The sequence below is a fragment of the Ornithodoros turicata genome, chromosome 2 (assembly GCF_037126465.1).
Source record: "Ornithodoros turicata isolate Travis chromosome 2, ASM3712646v1, whole genome shotgun sequence".
NCBI lineage: Eukaryota > Metazoa > Arthropoda > Arachnida > Ixodida > Argasidae > Ornithodoros > Ornithodoros turicata.
In genome coordinates this window covers 59292514-59315510 of record NC_088202.1, presented here as the reverse complement: position 1 = coordinate 59315510, position 22997 = coordinate 59292514, and the positions used below count along the sequence as shown (strand labels likewise).

General features: G+C 45.3%; 1 protein-coding gene, 1 long non-coding RNA gene and 1 other non-coding gene across 6 annotated transcripts in view; 2 read left to right on the top strand and 1 right to left on the bottom strand.

The window, feature by feature from the left end:
- LOC135385473 (uncharacterized) overlaps positions 1-18216 on the top strand; it is a 43775-nt gene extending 25559 nt beyond the window's left edge. Inside the window, exons 4-6 of one of the 2 annotated variants that reach the window (XR_010420428.1) lie at positions 6011-6185; positions 9666-9720; positions 17411-18216. This is a non-coding gene — a long non-coding RNA (uncharacterized LOC135385473). The remainder of the gene's footprint in view (positions 1-6010; positions 6186-9665; positions 9721-17410) is intronic. The other variant, XR_010420427.1, reaches the window with a different exon arrangement.
- Positions 177-249, top strand: Trnai-gau (transfer RNA isoleucine (anticodon GAU)). Its single transcript has one exon. It is a non-coding gene; the product is annotated as a tRNA-Ile (tRNA).
- LOC135385472 (calcium-activated chloride channel regulator 1-like) overlaps positions 4533-22997 on the bottom strand; it is an 88625-nt gene continuing 70160 nt past the window's right edge. For all 3 annotated transcript variants that reach the window (XM_064614804.1, XM_064614802.1, XM_064614803.1), the window contains exons 6-14: positions 21374-21498; positions 20581-20695; positions 18856-19080; positions 17705-18022; positions 17403-17615; positions 16028-16301; positions 14373-14537; positions 13169-13459; positions 4533-6330 (exon numbers count right to left, since the gene is read on the bottom strand). In XM_064614804.1, coding sequence (XP_064470874.1) covers positions 5999-6330; positions 13169-13459; positions 14373-14537; positions 16028-16301; positions 17403-17615; positions 17705-18022; positions 18856-19080; positions 20581-20695; positions 21374-21498 — 2058 coding nt within the window. In that variant the 3' untranslated portion in view covers positions 4533-5998. The remainder of the gene's footprint in view (positions 6331-13168; positions 13460-14372; positions 14538-16027; positions 16302-17402; positions 17616-17704; positions 18023-18855; positions 19081-20580; positions 20696-21373; positions 21499-22997) is intronic.

Genomic DNA, 22997 nt, shown 5'->3' with positions numbered 1-22997 from the left:
CTCCAGCCTCAGAACATGAATTCTCTCATGTTCAACAGTTGCCGCTTGCGTCGATACCGTCGTATGAATGTGTGTATGAGTGAGCAAAAATGTAAGAGTGAAATAAGGATGAGTGAGAGAGAGTCGCTGGTTTGTCCCTTCCGATAACGCGCTCTTGGAAGTCGCTGGGGAGGTGTGTTAGCTTAGCTCAATTGGTAGAGCCCTGGACCGATAATCCAGAAGATGTGGGTTCGAATCCTACAGCTGACTAGCCTTTCCAGTGACTTTCATCTTTCATCAATAATGTGGTTGCATGACAATAACTTGACCTACAATCACTGATAGAACAGCGTAAATGCAGGCAAGCTGGTGGACAAACTGCATGGCAAATAACCCTGAGCAATGGGCAAATGTTGAAGACAACACGAAAAGACTGCATCTCGTCATGTTGTTTTCAGAGTACGTCCATTGATGAGGCCTGTTTACCACAAAGCATGACCTACAAGATTTGCAGGACAGTCTGCGTAAACTTCTAAAATACTTTTTTTGCGGGTTTCAAAAAAATGGTGCACTACAAAAGCAATTGCCAAAGTTCATCAAGCATCACATTGCTCTGACCTGAGGGTATAAATAAACAAATCAGAAGCAAGCAGCATAACGAAGCAAAACGAATGGACTGGCCCTGCATGCAACTTTTTCATATGGCCATAATTGCAAGACGTTGTGTAGAACACCAAATTACAGTACACTCATTAATTCAAACCCCAGGTCATTACATATTTTTGTTCAAATTGTCATAAATTACTCCAAATATATGTTGCAGCTCACATTGTTTAGCCTTTCCTCTAAAGAAGCGCTATTATGAGTGGGGACACAAGAAATCAGGCATTAGTTAATAACTGCAGAGATATTCAAAAGAAGCATGTCAATGGCTACTAGCTTAACACGTCAGTCCTCAAAACTAAATGTCTGATGTCAGCTAAAGCCCAAGCAGTAAGGGTTCCTTCTTTAGGGGACAGGCATCTGGATGTGAGCATTATTTTCAAAGGAGGGTGTCTCAAGAGGTGGCGTCAGCAACATGCGGAAGCCATCTTCCGCCAGTAGGAGGGTTTCACAAGGGAATGAAAAATGTTAATTAGGCAAAAATGCCGTTCAGTTAATAAGCTTTTCAGTACACTGAAAACTGTGAGCTAAACATGGAGGTGACATGAAGTTTGTGTGAAGTATGCAAAAGTATGAATTATCGTAGCTCGAGGTAATGAAAGAACACCTACGGTACATTAAAATGTAGCAGGTACCACACAAGTTTTTGTCGGTTGTTTGAGCCTCAAACAACCCTCAAACTTTGAGGTCTATCTTATTAACTGCCGTGAACTTGCCTGGGCTACGCTTGTATGGCATTAGCACGATACATCATAAAACGCAATATATTTACCCATTTTTGTGCAACGATGGCCCGCTTAAAGACACGTCCTGACGCTCACTAACGCAACTGTTACCTGATAGCCATAGTACTGTACATGTTCATCGCATTGCCCTCGGTGGTTTGTTTTTCTTTTTGTTTGCCTTTCTTTGCTGGGAATAGCAACCCGCCATGGCGCAAGTTAACCTCTCCCTCCTATTTTTTTTACATAATAAAGATATCCCCCCCCCCCCTGGTGACCTTGTATGACTAACCAATAGATGTCTTTGTGTTGTTGAAGCTGTGTGTTCTTCGAGTTTCCCCCTGCAATCTGAACGTTATAACAGTGAGTGGGACCAGAATTCATCAAAACCATGCTCTTAAGCACAGAAAAATCAACACTTTTCAAAAGAAAATCTCACCGATTTAAAGTTTTCTGGCAGGTCTTTACACAGCCTATAGGAAAACCAAAAAAGTTGTAACTCTAGCGATATGGTGCTCCCATCATTAGCGGCAAAACATGGGAAATACAGTTGTAATGTTTTTATATTACACGGAATTACGAACTTCACTGATGCCGTCCAGCTGCAACGACATGAATGAAGCCCAAGCAAGTAATTTATCCTGCAACATGTGGGGGTTTCGTGGAAACGACATTGCTGTGTGACATTGCAAGTATTACTCTAGTGACATGAATAAATAATCCGTTTTGTTTGCCTGTAATGAAAAAAAGAGGAGAAATTGAACTTGTCTCCTGACTTGTTCTGCTGCTCCTAACATAAATTCTCATCCCCCCCACTCCCTAAAAATACTGCTCATGTGCTTTGCTCGCAAGTTTGCTATTCACTATGCACATGGTCGCTGTTCAGAAGTCCACTAGTCATACGTTCGCTAGCAGTCCACTATTCACAATTATCCCAGGATAATGCACAGAGAATCCTAAAAGGTTGTATCCATCCCACAGCTCTCAACACAAGTGCCTCCAAGGCAGCATCCCTAGTGTTCGGTGCCCAAAGTCCCAACACCTTCACTGTATTGAAGACACTGCTGTCTAGTCGAGCCCTTTTTGTTTCATAACCTGGCAGTGCATGTTACCGTTTTACAGAGCTGCAGTGCCTTTGCATTCGTGAGCAACATGTTGCACTTAAATCTTAATTTATGTGCATACATACGTACAGTATGTGATGGTGTGGGTATGATCAAGATTGGGTCAAGTGTGTGCAAACACTGGCACTGTATTTTTTTTTATAGTTAACCCACTCCCTTACCTTGATCAGTAAACATATAAACATGTGAACCTAGACACCTTCCCCTCTTGGTTTTATAAGTTAACAAGTTTCTAAGTTTGCTAGATACCCCCTTGTAGAAACCATTGTATGACAGCTTTCCTAAATAATAAAAACAAGAGCAACGTGTCATGTGTTAGTTGCCAAAACAGAGGGCTCCCAGTAATACCCAACTAGCAGTGGCCCCGTCCAAAGATGAAAAGCAAGTTGTAGGCATCTCATGACCATATCAAATACATCTTGTCACTATTCCTAACCAAATTAACTTAGACATGTTTTTCTGGAGCTACAATTCTAGTTATGACTGGTAATGGTCAATGGTTGTCTCCAATGAACACTTCCGTGGTGAATCTGGTATGTGCATGAGGTATTGCATAAACAGGTGACGGGTGAAACTGGTGGTCTTTCGTCCTGAGGTGATAACCACTTTTGTCTCTTTGTCCATTACCATCACAGTCATGAGCAGAAATGAGAGTTGACCATGAGACACAGAGACTATCATAGCCATGGGATACAGAGTGGAAAATGAAATCAGATAATATAATTTACACCACAAATGGCGATTTCAATATTCCTCATGGAACGTGCAATTGCTAAGTCACAAAGTCACCAAAGTAATGTCTTGTTGAGCTGCGTAGTAATGAACTAATCTAAAACAAGTAACGTAACTAATACTTGCGTTCAGTTCGTGCAGTTCAAATGAGAAAACAAACATTTCAGGAATAAATGTGTGACAAAATTGGTCAGATCTGGTTGGGTTATATCAAGAGAGACACAAGTAGCTATACCGAAATGTTCTAACTCGAAGCATCTCTTCTCTCTCCAGAAAACAAACAATGTCAATGACATTCCTCATCATAAGATGACCAATGCAGTGATACTGACTTCATTATTGTTTTTGCTTTTACTGGTAGCTTTTGTAGAAGTATGCTTTTCATTCATTTTAGTCTTGCTATTTTGGTGCACTTGCTTACTTTAGATATGCATGTGTATATTATGCATAATATTTTCTCAAGTTCAGGGCACAGTTCCCTGTTAGCAGTCAGAAGCACTGAATTCACCTATATTGTGGACAAAATATAGCAATATACAAACCTGTGTACATTCTTTAGATGGGTAGAAATCCAGCGAACCGGAAGAGATGTAGGAAGGGAGTTGCCTCAGGACAGAAGCCGCCGATATTTCGAACAGAGACTGTTCTTCTTCTGGGCCCAGAAGAAGAACAGTCTCTGTTCGAAATATCGGCGGCTTCTGTCCTGAGGCAACTCCCTTCCTGTGTACATTCTTTGTCATGCTGTGTACATTTATCCACAACATTTAGTAATGAAAGGCTAGTGTAATCGACTTTTTGCCAACATGTAACCACAAAAGTAAGCTGTATCAACACTATGGTCATAAAAGCTTATAAATATTGGTCAGAAAGGTATGTGAAGTGCACTGAAATGCACCATAAATACAGCCTAATTACGCGTTATGCCCGATTCCACCCCAGTGTCTGAAGAGTTCGTGTTAAACCAAGTATCGCCCTGAATTCAATCACGTTTCAATCATGATCTAAACAGGGTGCACATTATTTGGATTTGACGCTCAAGACCACTACATGCAACTTTCTCTGCAAGAGAAAAAAAGACAAAAGGAATATAACCTGAAAACGTCAGAGTGACTCTAGTCGGAACCACACACAGTCTTTGTGCACGCACTACGCACAGACTTCAGTACGGCGCCTTTGCTTTTCCAGTTAGTTCAAAATTAAAATTCACTATCGCTGTGATTGATTGATTGCCCGCTTACTGCCAGTTTACTATGATTAGTCTGTTTCTTCCATGTGAAGATCAGCGCACAGAAAAATATACCAAGAAAAGAAATGAAGCGCCAGATGCGTAGATCAGTTTATTTGTGACTGGAATAACAACAGACTCGTCTAACATTCACGGAGATTTGATAGACACATCTTACCATGCTACGAGTTCTCGTTAGCAGAACCAACTGTCATTCGAATGATATAAGTCAATTTCCCGATTTCTGAAAAATCGGAGGTCTACGCCCTTTTCTATCAGTTACCACATGTCCAAATAGATTTTTTTTAAGGCGTATATTTCATATGGTTCAAACAAATCAAAGTGGTGTATGAAGACATTCTGGATGACTGCTGTTCTTGAGCTTATTATGCAGTGAACTACATGGAAACAATATGCATAGGCTGTATGGGTAAAAAAATTATATATTATTGGTAGATACGCACAAAGCGAGGCTGTAGGGAACTCATTTCTGGGAGAAATCTCATTTCCAACTCTGCATGCTTCCATGTTATATTTTGCCTCCATCGTGTACACTGTTAGCACAGAATACTGCACCACATAACACCGCTCGAAAGCAACCGTCATTCAGAATGATATCGATTTGTATTCTGATTTGTAGAAAGTGGGACGGATCCGCCAACTTTGGGCGGCTTACATTTTGCATCATGTGTCCGAAACAGTCAGACCCATCTCATTTCGAATGCTATCATTCTCAATGATGGCCGTGTTTTGTGGTGAAGTTCAGTGTTAACAGTGTAGTTGCTGGAAAATGTAACCGAAATATTACCATTGGCCATCTGAAATTTGTCCAGGGAACTTTAGTGAACTTTAGTTCACAGTCCCTCACCAGCATTGACATTTGAACTGAGTTCGAACGCCCTTTGAATGCTAACTATGAGTTAACCTTACTTGACAAATACTTCACGGTGAGGGTTAGCATAACACAAATTTATTATTTGGTGTGGTTCCTACGATGTAGTTGACATCACATTATGACACTGCCGTTTTAGGGCGACAAAGCATTTCAGAGTTAGTCATACCAGCATCAGCAACGAGATGCCTTAGATACTTGGCAGAGCTAAATCTTAGAACTATTGATTTTAACATCACAAAACTCAGCCCTCCGGCGTGTTTAGTGATGTTAATTACTCTCCTCGTTGTCAGGAACAGCGCATCATTATGTAAACCTGTCATTCACTGAACACTATAAAACAAAGGGACAAAAATGAATTGACACAAGTCGGTCTGGATCCGATCTCACAATTTTCAGGGCACATCTTTGTTTAGAGGCGCTCACCGACCTCTTTCATCGGATACCTGTAAAATTGAACTGACACATCCTGGGTTACACTTTGAGCATTTAAAAAAAGCAGAGGAATCCAATGTTTACAAATTTCCTCAGAAGCGAAATAACAGCATAAACATTGCCGCGTTCTACGTCACCAAATGAAACCCTTCGGGAGGCGAGTCCAAAAGGTGGCGTAGCATCATCCACAACTCCAGTTCAGGAGTTCGATAGGTACAATCAGCTGTCACTTTTTCAGGGGACAGGGGACACAAAAGCCGAAAATGATTACTACGCAACATCGAGGAGGACGAGAAGCAGTCGCAACATTGGAGATTTCGGATGCTATATTCTCGTGGTTCCACACACGAGCTGCAAAGTAGAGGGGACTGTTCTTGGATTTGGCCAGAGCTCCAACTGCTTTTACTGGTAATGTAAGTGTGACCTTCTGCATGCCGCCAGGAGGGAGGAGTGACAACCCTCCAGTGAGGATATCCCGTTCCGTGATGGCTTCTGCAGATTGGAAGTCCCTGAGTAGGTTGTTGAGGTCCAAACTGTAGCGAATATCGATGTGAGAAGCTGCAAGAATAATGTCGTATAAGATAACCGGCAAATGAAGATCGTACAGACATTTAATGGAGAAGCCGCAAACACCAATGCCGTTAATGATGAAAGATGGAAGTCACTGAAAAGGTTAGCCAGCTGTAGGACCCGAACCCACATCTTCTGGATTACCGGTCCAGGGCTGTACCAATTGAGCTAAGCTAACACACCTTCCCAGCGACTTCCAAGGGCGCCTCATCTGAAGGGACAAACCAGTCACTCTCTCTCCCTCATCCCCCTTTCACTCTTACATTTTTTCTCACTCATACACACATTCATAAGACGGGATAGACGCAAGCGGCATCAGTTGAACATGAGACAATTGAGCGTTTGAGGCCTCGTATGTATTTGTCCTTTCTATATGTTTTTCTGTTGCACTGCATATGGAGTGGAGGGGGGGGGGGGGTCTTGACTGATATCATTCGTTGTGCTTCGGTTGCTTCTTACTCCGTAAGGGAAGGGTCTGGTACCGCGCAAGCTTTCTACTGTGACATGTTAGAAGAACGGCGCACGGAGCTTGTAGGAGACGCCATTTGTGATAGGTTGGGGCTACACTACCTATACTGGCGGCTCATCAGTTGGGACGAACCTCTTCACCTTCCTGCAGGCTCAGTGTTCCCTAGTTGCATGGAGAAACTAAGTACCTGTAGATTGGAATTTCTATCCATACATATACTAATAGCTATGATATTGTCAAGCTCATCCTTTCTCGCTCTCAGCGATTGATCCAGACATTCCATGATAGGCAAGCCTGAGCGATGGGCAAGACACGTAAACAAACACAAACACGAAGGCTCAAAAACAGCCCCGCAAATGTCTTTTTTTACACCCTTCTGGTTTACTTGTTTTCATTTTCTGTTTCACACCTTTTTACGTGTGCACTCCCTGAAGGCGGGGACTTTGCTGTTTTAGTTGTAATGACAAATCGGTAACGATAGGTTAAAGTATTATGACGTAAAAGCAATAATGACTCCCCCTCCTCCCAGAAAGTGTTTTCCAACACCTTCCAGTGCTTGGGATTCTGGATAAACCAGTGTTCGCTCCGTATTTCGGCAGATTCTGTATTTTCTTCACCTTTTCGTTGTTGTCACCTGTCCAGCCGCTACTGGGCCCTCTGCAACGCCCCATTCAGTGGCGCGTCGGAAGGGAACTCGCACGCTTCCTTACCGACACAGGGCTCGCGCTGAGCCTGTGACTGCGCCTCTTCTTTCGCTCTTTCCGATTTGTCTTTCTTTTTTCTCTTTCTCTTTATTTTTCCTTTTCTCCCTTTTCCTTTTTGTAAGCGGGAATAGCAAGTCGGCTGCTGGAGCCAGGCTAACCTTTCCCCTCTTTCGTGCTTTTTGTTTTGTTTTGCAATAAACCTATATCCCCCCCCCCCCCAGCCCCCCTGTCCAGCCCATCTCTTTTCATGCCTCTTTCTTTTTTTCGCTCCCTCTCTCGCGCAGCTGTTCGAAAGTTGTTTAAAGGGACGGTCGCAACCGGAAACCCATCTATGAAACCGATAGCACTGTGTTCGGCATTGACCGACTATCTACCCCTCTAATGTTTTCGTCTGAAAAGTGCTTAGATATTAAATAAACGACTTTTATGGATCAGCTCCGCTTCCTCGGCCGCAGAAGCTCCGACGGCGTGATATCACTACCTCAGCTGAGAGTGAGAGACCGACCCTCAGAGGAGGAAAGACGGTGTCCAGACACCCCATAACTCGATGAGATGCCCCCAGGACGCGGCATTCTTTTTCTCAAGGTCGCGCTTTCGTCGGTTGTTAGGGAGTGACGCTTCCTTTTTTTCTTTTTTTGTACAGAAAGAGAATTCAGTCATACTCTCAACATCCGGCGTCGGCTTTTGTCATGTATTCCGTTGCATAACACTCAAACTACGCCGCCCTTCACCACCTCACCCGTTCGGTATCGACAAATCACAAGGCACCGTAGAAACACTTCATAAATAAGATATGCCCAGACTTTTTTTCCTTCTATCCGCTTTATCATCTTTATGTTCTGCATGGCCACTACTTTTTGCTTTCTTTATTGCATGCCACAACTCTGTATTACGAACATATATCTTACAAAAAAGAAAAACGCTTTGTACCCTCTGGAATTTTCCCCAGGTAACCACTAACCTCCTTATCGTTCGGAATGCTCGCCAATTCTTGCCTGTTGTCCCGGTTCGTCCCCTTGTTTGTGAACCTCCCATTTCTGTAACCAGTCTGGAGCCAAAATCACTTCATTCCCATAATCCCTTCCGTCCCTGGGCTGTTCACCCACAATTCGCATGAACTTTTCACAAGTCATACCTAACCCTTTAAATACCATGCCAATGATGAGGACGGTGCCCAGAAGAAGAAGCGTCTCTGTTCGAAATATCGGCGGCTCTTATCCTGTGGCAACTCCCTTCAAACTACGCCACTGTTTCGCGTGGGATTTTCGATGCAGTGGTCTGTGGTCCACGAGGAATAAAATGACATTATAGTTTCGAAATCAACTGGACCGGATGCGAGTGCTGCCGTTTTAAAGGGACATCTATGTGCAAATGCGTATCTTCTTCATTCGCTGCGCCGTTCGTGATTCAAGCGCGAAGATTCCCTCTTATCTCCTTCTCCAGTTGCGCGGCAATACTGGGCAGCCTTCCATTGGTCTCAGCAAATCATTCTACACGTTGGTTGGACGCCCTAGCCGCACCGCCGCTTGAGAAGGGAACAAAAGGGAAAACATAACCTGCGGTTTTCTTCGCACGTAAACCAAGCATCCCGTTCCTTTTGTATTGTTGTCAAATTAACGGCATATTTCGTCCCGCGAGGAGAGGTTTTTGTACCTTTTCATGTATTCACACGAGCAACATCCTCACGGAAAATTCTAGTAGAAGGAAAAGTGAAAACATAGAATGTCTCAGTACTAGCTCCCTCTGCATTAGAGGGAGCTAGTATTCAGGCATCCCACGAAAACACTGCTCACAAAGCGAAAGTTCCGTCCCGTGCTATGTTGAGCATTCACACGGTGCCGGAATATCGGAAGTGGCGTATTGCGCACTTACCAGATGGCACATAGAGGGAGACACCATCTGCGTCATTTCCTGTTGTCTTCTACAGAATATCTTGCGACTGTGTCGGTGGATATTCTCCACAGTTAGCAGTGTACGTGAAGACAAAGTTGGACGCTCGTGCTCACGTGACAGCAGAAAGCTATGACGTCTTTTGCACTTTCTGCTGTAGCATTCTGCGGAATGTCGCCCGTGTGAATACACGGTTAGTGTCACTTGCATCTTCCTGCATTACACTGTATCTTCTTCTATAATTAATTGGATTTTTTCAGGTGCCAAATATTTCGTCGAACGAGAAGAACACGGAATTGCCAAGTTGAGAATCATGTAAGGAATTAATAAGAAAGCTTGCTTATTAAAGGGACTATCGCATCCGGAAACGTGTGTATGAGACCGATGCAGTTATGCTTGGCATCGCTTCACAGTCTACTTGGCCAAATTTCTCTTCCGAAAACAGCTTCCATATTACATAAACGAGTTTTAAGGATTTCCACTGCCTCTGCACCTTAAGAAGCTCCAGCGATAGTAACATCGTGATGACGTAGGCCAGGCACGCTAATGTGAGCGCTGCGCAGGCGATTGTGTCCGACCTCGTTTGCTTCGCGTTCGCATCGCAATAGTGAGTGTGAGTTCCGACGAGACCATGTCACGTGGAGCACGGTGCTAGCTTCCTGGCTCTATGAACATGTCCTGCGCTAACTAAGAGACGACATTCCGACATCCCGCAAGCCGATCACAGATCTCCGCCACTCGCGGACGTCCGGCGATCTCTAGAGGGCGCTCCCTGATTGGTCTTGCCCATGTAACGTTTTGTCCGGTTTCCAAAGAGTGAATTCTGCCACACTCTGAACATTCGGCGTCTGCTCTCGCCGTGCATTACATCAAATTGCGCACAAACAACTCCACTAATTTTGCGTCGGACTTCCGGCATTGTTGTCCTGATGACCGAGGAGTATAAAACGGCGCTGTAGTTTCAGAATCGAGAGTGAAGGATCGGACAGTTCCTTTAAGCACTATTCGACAGCAAACTGTTTCGTTTTCGCTTTCTTTTATTTTATTTTCCATCGATCCCAGGCATTCATCGTCGTCCCGTGTAAGGGTCAAGTGACATAACGAGTTGAAAATGGGTTTCTGAGGACATACCTACGAACCCGTTGGTCTGAAACACGATAAATTTTTATGTGCCCTATATACAGGGCAACTCACGTAACTTCACTCGTACAATCCCAAACGTTCTTTGAGCGAACGTAGTCCGTCCATATACACGGGGTCGGCAGTCCCATGGAGGGGTCACGAACGAACAGATGGGCTCGAATCTTCGACTTGTCGTTATGTCGTTAACACGCGTTATATGCGTCACTTGGACCGTGGTGTGCCGCGAACTCCCGCGGAAAGGGCAATCGCAACGTCTATTTGAAATGACACTAGGATTCGAACCCGGGTACCTCCCAGTCCCGACGTGACAGGGCCAGCACGCTCACCACTGAGCTACGCGAGCTGGCAAAGGCAACCGCGGAAAAGGCAATCGCAACGTCTATTTGAAATGGCGGCCTACCAAACGGTTTACACGTGCCGCCGCCTGATGTTTGGAGAGCGTCAAATTTAAAAGTAACAATAACGTCTGCAATGTGTGACTTCAAGGTTGAGGTCGATGTCCGTCGTGCAGAGCGCGCTTGAGAGTGCTATAACTAGAGCTGAGCGCGGATGCGGGTATACCCGCGGGTATATGCGCAGTTACCCGCACATCGTCACGATTTGCGGGTAGGAATTTGCGATCGCTGCAGGTAGCGGGTAAAATGCTGGTGTACCCGCAATGCGACCGCGGGTAACTAAGTGATCCCTCTCTGTCACACGCGAGCTCAGCAGTGCCCTATGTCGTTGGCCGTATAAATCCATGTGCCAGACTGCAGCAGGCAAGTGCTGGCGGGCGAGTTCGATTATTAATGCACACATATATGGCTCTCTGTTGAATTGCAGATTGAAGCCGTCCGAGACACGTAGCCAACACTCAGAATTTCCATTGTTTTAAAATAGAAACAGCGGTAAATGGACGAGGAACACCTCCCCCAGGTCCCAATGCGGGTATGTGGGTATACAGACAGCACTGCGGGTGCGGGTCGCCCAGATTAAATTCTTGCGGGTGCGGGTCACACACACGGGGGTACTGTGCGGGTGCAAGTTTGCTTACCCGCACTCACCTCTAGCTATAACCCATACGTCCAGGCATGTGCCCATCCTTTGGCACTACGCAATTTTTCATTCATCATCTCAAAATAAAATTCGTTTTGATGTTGTTCCTTCTTTTATATCCCGCTCGCTCTGTTTGGAGCCCCAATGGGAGACCCCTGAAGGATGATCATCGGTAGGGAACGATCACGATCTGTGTGAGTGACACTTCCCTCCTCCGGTGTTTCCTGATCATGATGCTGATCATCTTCTAATTAATATCCGGACGCGTCGTTGACTATCGTTTAGTTTGGCCTCACCCATCCACGTGCTTCACGGCATGATTACACAAATGGAGCGTTCGCAGGCAAATGTTGAAGAAATGTTGAATGCAACTACTTTTGTACCTTAAAGGGAGACTCCGGGACAATCCGACACTATGATAATGGCTGTGTAAATAATTCGATACATTCTTCTGAAATGAGAAATATATTTAATTTGGAAGTCGGGGACTCATTAGTTGCCAAAAGAGCTGCGAAGTTCAAAACGAAACCTATACTTTTGAACATTCCCTCTCCAACCTCCCGTACCCTCGTGACTTCACCAGTAGTCTCGTGTGGACCACCGGCTGGTTTTCGGGCATGCGCGTTGCAACTTCTTCGTGCCACATGGATGACCAGTCATCTGCTTCCTCGATTTCGTTCTAAGGTATTCGCCAGCGGTAAAAGCAAGAACTGCAGAAAACCATACACGAGGAATATTTGGTGTAGAGTCTTTCTTCTTTCAGTTCTTTAGTAGAACATTTAAAGGCATGTAATAATTGTGCAGCCATGTATCAGAGAACTCAGATTTTAAGAAAATGTAGGGGGAGGGAAGCGTTACTGTTTGAGGAAGCGAGGCAGATCAGGTTGTTTGTGTGATCAGATAATTGTGTAAGTTCATGTTCAATATTTTACTCTGATAAGATATACGCTTTTCTCGAAAACACGAGCTAAACACGTGTGTTTGTGTGGAGCGACGTGGCGCTGAAGTGTTGAGTAGGGTGATGGATTATTAAACATTTGTTGAAAATGCAGTGCGTCCGTCCTGTGTTGTTCTTAGTGTTTTTAGCACTGGTTCTAGCGATTTTGCATGTGTGACCAACAGGCCCAAATTGGTACTTTATTGAACGATGTCTCCCTTAAAGTGTGCATACGCATGATTTTGTTTCCTTGTTATGCAGTTGAGCTGCAGCAGTTGTAAAGAGTAATTTTTTATGAGAAATTAAACATATGTGAGAAAGTCATGCAGTTCCAGTATTAATGGTCCAACCCAACCACTCCACCGTGGAAAGTGACAAAAAAAAAGAAAGAAAGCGGCCAGAACATAACCACAAACAACATAAAATGACATGATGTCATGGGGTCATATGTTGTACCGGATCCACAAAGCGTCGAGCAGCTCCGCTGGTCAGATGTAGTAACGCCCTAAGGGTGAGGAGTCGTTCGACTCCTGAACGGGGGTTATATGTGTCGCATACACGATTTGACTCCCCGAAAAGGAGTCACCATTTGTCACTTTTTCCCTTAGAGTACATAATGAATCGCCGCGTAGAAGATAAACTGCTTACCGCGTCCAGAATCCATGTGAGCACCTGGGCATGTCCAAGACAACGTGGTGTTGAGTGGCTTTCCACGTGTCCTTTTCAGGACAGATGCCTTTAAATCTGTGATGGTGCCGGGTGGAATTTCCTTCTGCTGGAAGTCTGCTTTCGTCTGAAACGAGCCCGCGTTGGCGACTCGCTGGAACTGTTCCGAACGCTTCACGATGTGTTGTACAGTTGCGGTGTGAGGAGACATCTTGGTCACGCTCTCAAACGCAGTTGTAGTAAATGCTTCTTTCATACTCCCCACAATATTTCCTGCAACGGTGTGTATGTCTACATGAGGCAATTAAATAAGCACTTACGGCAAGTTAGGATTGGCTGCGTAAAGGAACGGTCGCATCTGGAAACCCATCTATCAAACCACCTATCAAACGATACCACTATTTTCGTGTAAAAAGTGCTTAGATAGTAAATTAATGGATTTTTAAAGATGGCCGCTGCTTCAACTCCTGCTGCCCCGACGGTGTGACGTCACTTCCTATAAAGAGAGGATAGAGAGGTAGCAAGCGAGCTGGTGGTATAGACGTTGTCGTTTTTTGTCCCCCAGTCTCGGGTTCTTAAGTTATGGGTCACTTTTTAAGTGGAAGAGTGAGAGCGTGGCGATCAGAGGAGGAATGGCGCCGTCCAGACGCCCCGTAACTCTATGAGACGTCCGTGCCCGCTCAGCCGCGGCACGTCTTTTCTCGATGTCGCACGGTGATTGGTTCTTCGAGAGTGTCGTTTTCTCATTTTTCCAGAGAGGGAATTCAGACATTCTCTCAACATCCGGCGTCTGCTCCCTTCACGCATTCCATCCAATGACAGTGAAACTACGCCACTTGTTTGCCTGGGGTTTTCGATACTGTGGTTAGTGGTCCTCGAGGAACGAAATGACACTGTAGTTTCGAAATCCACCGAAACACATGCAACCGTCCCAACAAAATGAAAAACACGCTCGTTGTCAAACGTTACGGGATTTGTGGGACAGCGTATTTTCGGCTGTCCAGTTTTCATCAAACCATGACAGATGTGGTCAGAACAGGAATGTGATACGGACATGTGCAACAAAAATGTATATGTGGAAGACGAGTACTGATTTAGTTTGAAATCTCCTCATCTAAATTTATCACATATCATGCCTAAGAAGAAGGTTCGCCATATAGTAATACATACCAGGAAAGAAACCTACCTTTAGGTCGGGGGTACAATGGAATTCCTCGAGATGAGAACCGACCATTAGCTAGCTCAGCCGAGCCGTTGTCATACACTCGAATAACGACGGCGTAGCGCCCTTTACCGCTAAACTCTGTGAAGTACGCTGAGTATACCCCATCGTAAGCTGTCACGTCAGCTCCTGCATTATCGAAACAATATGAGACCAACATATGGGGGGGGGGGGACACATGCGAAAGGCTGTGTAGAACGGTATGCAGCGGGGTATGAACGAAAGGTGCAGCACTCATAGGGACACAGATGACGATGTGAGACTGTTCTACACTATTATAGCTTACCTAGGTCCTATTTCCTTCTGAAGGCTCGGAGACGATTATGGATAGGAATGGTTAAGGTTGAAATATGAGACTATTTTATATTACGCTCGCCGTACGCTGATCACGGGTCTGACATTCTAATGGGCTGTAAGTATCGGAAACAAGGAGGAAACAGGGGGACTGATCGATTGAATCAACGCTGCACAAGGAGCGTGGAAAAGAGGTGAAAGAGGTGGAAGGACACACACATGAACGCTGTTTCTCTCTGTGTCTCGTCCACATTTTTTCGCGGTCCTAAATTATATACAGCATATCATATTAGCCAACACACTGTAAGCAATGCCAATATACAGTGTTTATTTTTATTCGTTACAGAATTTTTATTAAAAACCAGAAGAGCAAAATAGATTAGAAAAAAATTCTACGGCAAGGCTGATATCCTCTCGAAGAAAGTATGCAAGCTACAACGTGACTAACTACCTAAAATTCATTGATTAACTCTTTAATTAGGACATTTCGGGCAACAGTCGGAGATCAGAATGAAAGACCATCCTAGTTGAAAGCCATTCCACGTTTAAAATTCCTGAAACACGCACCTGCGTTAAGATATCCATCCCCGAATTTTCAAACTGAAAAAGCGCGATTGGGAAGCGCATCACCATCGCCGACAGAGGCTTATCTGGGCGGGAAAGCGATTTATCTGGCCCGCAGGTTCGCACATAGGGCAATCATCTCCATCGCTCCAAATCACGTGGACTCTGGCGTGATATGAAGGCCGCACCTACTGCGTTTCAGGGGGTACTGTCTTCGGAATTCAATTGGGAAAATTCATTTTCTCGCGAAGTAAATTTGACAAACGCGCTCAGACGTCATGACAAAATTTGTCCGAGATAAATATTTTTTTATTGTGTGTTAGCGCCGCGAATCAACTGTGGCTATGAGCGGCGTACAGATGTGGACAGACGGAGAGAGGACAGCAGGAAGGAGTGGGGGACAGGGGGATTAGTATGCGTCGTGGGCCGACTTCGGGGGTAACTGTGCCGACATTCGTCTGGAAAGTCCTCGGAAAACCCAAGGAAAACCTCAGACAGCACAGTCCACCACCTCCCAGTCTTTAGCACGACCTTGGTTACCACCAAGGGGCGGACGCCTTAGCCCACTCGGCCATGCCGCTGATCGAGATAAATAGCGTTGACCCCATGGTGTTAAGATGAGTTGTGTTTTCATACTTTTTTTCATGCTAGGTGAAACACACTGTATAATCATTTTTATGTGTGGTTATAGTTTTTGTCAACACCTTTTCACTGCAGGCCTCACTTTCGTGGAGTATCATGAACGGTAGAATATAACATACCTACTCCATTGTCCTGCAGTTCGACGTCCACTGCGCGTCCACCGCCAGGCCTTTTCACAGTTGCCACCACCCTGGCGCAAATAACTACGTACTTTCCTTTCGTTACTTCGGCATAAATCCTGGCGTCTTCGGGTGTCTCGACGGAGGCACGATTCACGTAGGCAATGGCACGGATTGGTTCATCTGCTGGGTCCTTCGTCTTGGATGAGATACGCATGTTGAAGTCAATCATTCCCCCACCAAGGTTTCCCGCTAGCACCTTCCATGTTCCCATCTGCAAGAAATTAAAACTGGGCATAAAAACAAACAGAAACGAAGAGGGAGAAAGAAAACGCATGCAGCGACAACAATAACAATAAATATAACGATAGTGATGAACAGAGAAATTCGGCACAGTTGTGGCCCACTCCCCGAATACCGACGGGACTGTATGGGATATAAAATGACAATGAAGTGACGATTGATGAGAGAGGGTAGTGAGGCCTAGTGTTGTACGTAACCGTTATCGTAATCGTTACTTTTTTTCGGTATCGATATGCGGATCGCGGTTCCTTTTTAAATGGATATCGGCTTACTTCTGTTCATTGCTGTTCTAGCGCGGAGAGTGACAAGAACAGCTTTCTGCTTGTTGACTGTGACTTCAAAAAAGGAAACTTAGCAGTTCCTAGTAATGCTGCGGGGAAGCACCCGTTTAGTGTCTGCATACGCGCTAGCAGGAAAGCGCACTAGGCCGACAGACGAATTGCAAGCACTCAGCCAAAGGGCGATACCCCATTGCTGGTTTTCGATACCATTGGAAAACAGGATAACCGTGCGAGTATTTTAATTTTTCGTATATCGAAGCGAATGTCTCTTCCATATTGAATAAATTCGAATAGTTGTCGCGCAAAAAGCCACGCAAAACAAACAATTAATCTTCAACAAAATCATGGAGGTAGGAAAGAGAGGAGGAGCCATATTGCTCCGAGAAGTGAAGCCTAGATTGGGGGCCACTCCAGTGACATTACCGCTCGCCTTCCGCTTTCGGTTACATACATCTGTATCGGTGCCCCCAACGCATAGTTTCGGAATACTTGGAGAGGTGTGGTGATAGCGCGCCGAAGTGACCCCCAAAGTGGCGTGTGCAAAGCAACTTCATTGGGCTATTCAGGTAACGTGACCTTCTCGTGGCTCCAAGAAAACTACACCTCACCTCCTATCCTCACGTCACCACTGCAAAATAAAATATATGATTTCTGCTTACGTTTCCTGTACGTTTGCACTTGATTTCCGCTCCGCCTGTGCGTGCAAACCATATTTTGCAACTATTCGCTTGGTATTCGCTTCGGTTTTGAACCACAATTCGCACGGATCTATATATAACATCACTTGTTACCGTTGCAGGTGACGGAATCTTGATGACCACAGCTGTATCAGTGACCTCTCGTGCTCCCGAAGTGAACACTTCACCCCTTGGGTTCAAGAGAGTGATGTTGAGACTCTGCGGCGACGAACTAAGAATTGTAACGACGGTGTCATCACCAAGGTCGCTGTCTATGGTGAACGCCAAAGTTTCTTTGGTCGTGACATTCACAGATACTTCGGCAACCTGAAATTTGCGACCACAATATTTTAATAGTCAAACAGAATTGTGCCCAGTAAAACAGCCTATTTGGGAGTCGTACGGTTGCTACTCACCGTCATTCGCAACGCACAACCTTCAAAACCTCCAACGGCCGAAGTGAACATAGCAGAGTCTATTTCTAAATTGATGTCACCGTGATTTTGTTTATGCTTGACATCATCAAGGAGCGAGTACATTTGCCCTCCAGTTGCCTGAATGATCTCTTCCAGCTTCGCATCCGCATCATTCCCAAATGCAAGCGCAGACACTTTTACTTTTTCTTGGATAAGCTTCGGCAAGACATCGTGCATAGTTGGACCGGTATTTTCTTCTCCGTCTGTCATCAAAATTATAGTGCCTCCTTCCGCAGTATCAACTCCAGCCTTAAGCGCCTGCGACACACAAAAATGGACCCCACAAATTATAACGCAGTTTCAGGAGCGTTGCAACGGGGTACCACACCCGACATGTAACTAACACAAACAATGGAGACACGATAAAAGAGGCCCAAGGCTCTTATTTTGGCATTTTTGCACCGGATCGCAGTGCTTTGCTACTTTTCTACGATAAAAGAAGGATGAACAAAGCAGTCTCTGTGTCCACTTTGTTTTTTGTGTATGCCGTCCAAGACCTCCTCAGGTTCAAGGGAACGTTGCCCGTTCATCAAAGAAAGGTATGAAACCAAGACCAATTAAAGTCCTTTGGATGACAAAATATGGACTTGTGCTACGTAGTGTGTGTCTCTCATTTGTTAGTGCTTTAATCTCTCTCGAGCTTTATCGAGTATTGCAATATGTAGCAACAAGTCCAGAAAGACATTTGAAAAACCGATTACTGTAGCTGAACAAGAGTTCTAATCGAACAAGTTATCTCAATCGTCAATTTGGGACTTTAACCTGGAGCTCAACTGCTAAAAAATATGCTTCACTCTTCTTATTAGCTAAGGGACGTGGAGACAGTCACAACATTTTCTCCTTCGTGCCTATATGGTAAATGCAGAAAAGAAAGAGGTACCCCAGTTGTAATAAAACCGCCTGTGATTCTCTAGGAACTGGTGGTGGTGGTCTAGGAACTGCATTCGCCGTGAAAGGAATTATTAGCCTATCACAGGAAACGACACGAAGGCATGAAAAACGTCGATTGTGCACTTCTCGTGCTACAGTTTCTTCAAAGCGCTACCAAGGCAGTATGTCCACGCTAGGAAAAAATAAAAAATGCACTTCACTGTCAACCCGGTGATGAGGCCAGTGCCAATGGCTGTACCACCTTCAGCCCATAGATCTTGAATAACTTCGGCGAAATCTTGCCGACTGCCCGAATCCAGTTTTGTGATTGACTTCCTGATTGTCGCCTGTGTGCTGAAGGAGACGATGCCAACGTCGATGTCGTCGGGGAATAGATTTGTCAGCACAGCCGTAGTCGCCTGCTTGAGTATTTTCATGCTATCGCCCTGTAAGAACGTGGCAGGTAATTGTGAGTTCGCAATCTGCACAATCTGAGAAGGGCTTTCCATGTAGAGCTGACCTCCACGGTGGCTAATATGACTGGTGATCCGAAAACTGAAATCAAGAGAACAAATAACAGCTGATATCCGACTAGTGGCGTTGATATTGCCATTACGGGATTATGGGAGCAATGGCGAAAGCCTTAGGGTAGGATATGTATAGAGATAAATAAGAAATTTTTCCGAAGAACAAATGAAGACAAAGAGGTAGCGTGCAACTGCCCGTTACTGTGGGTAATGTAAGTCTATCACCAGACATTGAAAGATCAGCGTTCGTCTGTGTGTATCTTTTAGCCGCGTTCCTCTTGCTCATTAAGACGTCATGATGCATCAACTACAGGAAGTCATTCAGGTCCAATCAGGAACCTTCCGTGACACACATTACGTATTTTTATGCAGACGGTCGGCATCTCATGTTGCCATTTCTGTTTGTCATAATTGAAATGTCGTCTTATTTCCGCTTGTAACTACCAGGTAGATATGCTGCTAAGCTAGGCAGCTTGTGGATAGCTTGTTGACTAGGCTGTCGCAAATGAGAATGAACCATTGTTGACTCCAAAGCCAAGTTTTTCGTGACCGTATTCCCAATTGCAATATGTGGATAAGCAGTAACAACATCAAAGAGACCGAACTATAAACGCTTGCAGATCTCGAATCGCTATCACTACCAGTCCATCAGGGACCAGCGGCTTGAGTCATTAAGGGATAACTTTTACGGACGTGCGACTAACGGTATATAGTTGAAGAGGGTCCCCTTATCCCCGTCTTTTTCGAATGTAACGGCGGCTGTGACCAGGGGGGGGGGGGGGGCACAGGTTTCGGAATAAGCGGCATATTCAGCAACAGCTTAATGGTGGACATCGCATCTTCAGTGTGAAAATCATTTTGGAAACGTTACGAAACGAAACGAGAAATTCTCCGTCTTTTCTACTATGATACCGCTCTGTCGTTCGTGATATGGAGTTGTAGTGCGTCATGTAATGTGGTCCCCTTCAACTCTTTTCCTGTCGTCACGTTAGGACAACCTGAATCGTAGTATGGTTATACGATTACCTAAAACTCTCTATTGGCGCAGCATCAACTCCCTGCCGCGAGAAACGTGTATGGCTGCGGCCGCGGCCATACTCAAACGAGAATTGCTTTTTGGCTATCGTGTGTACCAACCAAATCAATGTGACAGTAGCTGTTCTCCTAGGAACATTTATAAGCGAATTGACGTGTGGGGAACAACATAGTATTGACAGTCCCGCGCTGTCGCAGACTTGGCACTGTCCATCACACGTCCGGCTTCGGAAAAGACTGTTCACCTCAGACAAAATGTAAGGACATCCTGTGGGTCGTCGCAAACTCTTTTATCCATTACTGTATCTGCACGAAATATGACCAAAGGAAACGAACGGTGGCCTTGTTTCGAGCAAAAATTTGAAGTGCTAGCTTGACACTTACTGCCATACTTCCAGAAACGTCCAACACAAGTACGTATCTTCCGGAGCACTGGGGAGCTTGTTGGATTTCTCTGAAGGTAACTGTTGTTGATTTCAAGAGGTCTGGAGGCGCCAATCTACAAGTTTAAAGAGAAGCGTTAAAAGAACTACGAAATGCTTTTTTCACCGTTTTTTTTTTTCTTCTGAAGGGTTGTTCCGGAACACGTGACCAAGGTTTCGCGTTTAGCAAGCGAACGGCTTTCGCAGATTCTACGCTGATACACCTGGCGGCGCACCACAGCGAGTGGCGGCAGGAAGGTCGTGCAGGGAAACCAGACCCTGTCACAGCTGTGCCCCATATCGTCACCAACGCCGTCACCGTTCATCGCATGGTACGCCCACGACTTGGCCGACTTGGACGCCCTTCTTTTAGCGAGCCGTGTGCAAACCCAACGTAAAGACGCATAGCGGACACGCATGTTGAAGTGAAGAAGCGAGAGGAGGAACGACAGAGGAAAAAGGAACGGGAAGGCGAGGACCGAAGGCGATTTCAACCGCACGTACTTAAACAACGCCACAATTTGATCGAGAAAGAGTTCTGGTCTACAGGCTTCTCAACAAGAAGTGTTTTTGCAAAAATTTCGTAGACCATTTAGGAAACATGCGCTGCTAATGCGCGAAACATCCCAAGAAATGTGGTTTAACAGGAACAATTTTGACTCCACGGGTACTAAAATTTAAGAAGTGATAGATTGCACGTTCATTTAAACATGTGCGTTTTGGAATCCCGAAAAGCAAATATTCTAGATGCTTACAAAACGAAATCGTCGTTGCTGCTGATCACCTCCCACGCCGACTTTCCTTTGCAGATGGCATTCTGTTTATTGGGAGCTGTGGGATTATGCCGCCTGGGTCCTTTAGCTTCGCAAAAGTGACCGATCTGCAAAATACAATGCCATAAGTATGACCTTATGGCAGTAGGACAGGCGTCACGGACAAGCGTAAATCACGTCCCATGCTCGTGGACGCAGAACATTGGTGGTATTTAGGATACGCGGTATCACGTAACTATAATGCGCTAAAGAAACAACAACAAGCTTTTATCCCTCTCGCACCCCTTCGAAGATTTTTAGCTTTTAAGTTGAGATGAACTAATAAATTTATTGCTGTGTCTGAGAACCTACGTGTGTCGTCTTCTGTGTCCGTGTCTCTCGGTCTTCTTCATGGGTATAATGCGCTATCGTGTTGCATAAATCAGTGTCGCGCACTAGTAAGATGTCCTTGGGTTTATTCCATAAAACACTAAATCATCGTGAACGAAACAACAGCATCACCTGACGCCACAGCCAATACCTGAAGAAGCCTATGGGTTGGAGGGTGTCCTCAAATTTAAACAACTCAAAACGGCTCCAATATTGCGGCACTGTGCTTGTTTGCCTCAAAACGTCATTCTTGTGTGCAAGGACTAGTTGAGAGCTCTGACTGGAATCAAACGCCGCGTGATAGGATTCAACGCTAACAGCATCAGCTCGTGTTAAAGAACAACAACAACTGTATTTGAATGATGACGAGTGGGGAGTTTCATCGCCAGAGGCGATACCCGTTAAGCAGTGAAGTCCTACGTCCTTAAACACCAGTAGTTACACTTCGTTTTTGGCTGTGCGTATTGCTCAACAGACAACATGTGCTTTTGAACCGGAACGATTGTCCTAGCCGAACTGTTGCGCACGTCCGACGCCTTTGATGTGACCGCCTCCTATATTAAAAGCCAACTCAAGAGCTGCAAGCACAGAGGTGCATCTCCGCCAGCGTATAACGCAGTCGTCACATTGCGAGTGCGGCACACGAGAAGGTGGCGCACGCTGTGCAGTCCGGGTATCTGATCCACGTGTTTTGTTAGCGTGAATATTTTACGTGCTTGCTTTAAACGCATGCAAATGTGGTACAGGAACGGCGTCTCCGTCGGATGTTTACACAACATGATCAGTGTATAAGAAACAGTTTGAAGCAAGAGAGCGCACTACGTTGTCACATGGAGGAGTTATGAACCCACCTAAGCCAATCATCGACGTCTTAAGGTTTGTGGGCGAAGTTGACCTACAGGAATTGACCTGTCGCGCAGTAAGAAAGCCTCCCATGCAGTGCATCACTGTGTCCGTAACAGACGAATCTTCAGTGAGAAATGATACCTCGCGGCTGCTCCTCACCCTCCTGGTGCGTCACACGGGCCTGATTACGTCACGCCAGGTTGCGGGCCACTGCCTCCGAGATCGCGCTTCACTGCTCATTGCTGCTTTTTCAGTGAGGTTTTGAAAATGTGAAAATACAAGGTACAGCGTATTGCTACCGTGCTCAGCCGAGATTGAACCCGCGACCTTGCTGAGCTCAATTTTCCGGGTTCGATCCTGCCTGAGGACGGTAGCAATGTGGGGAACGTAA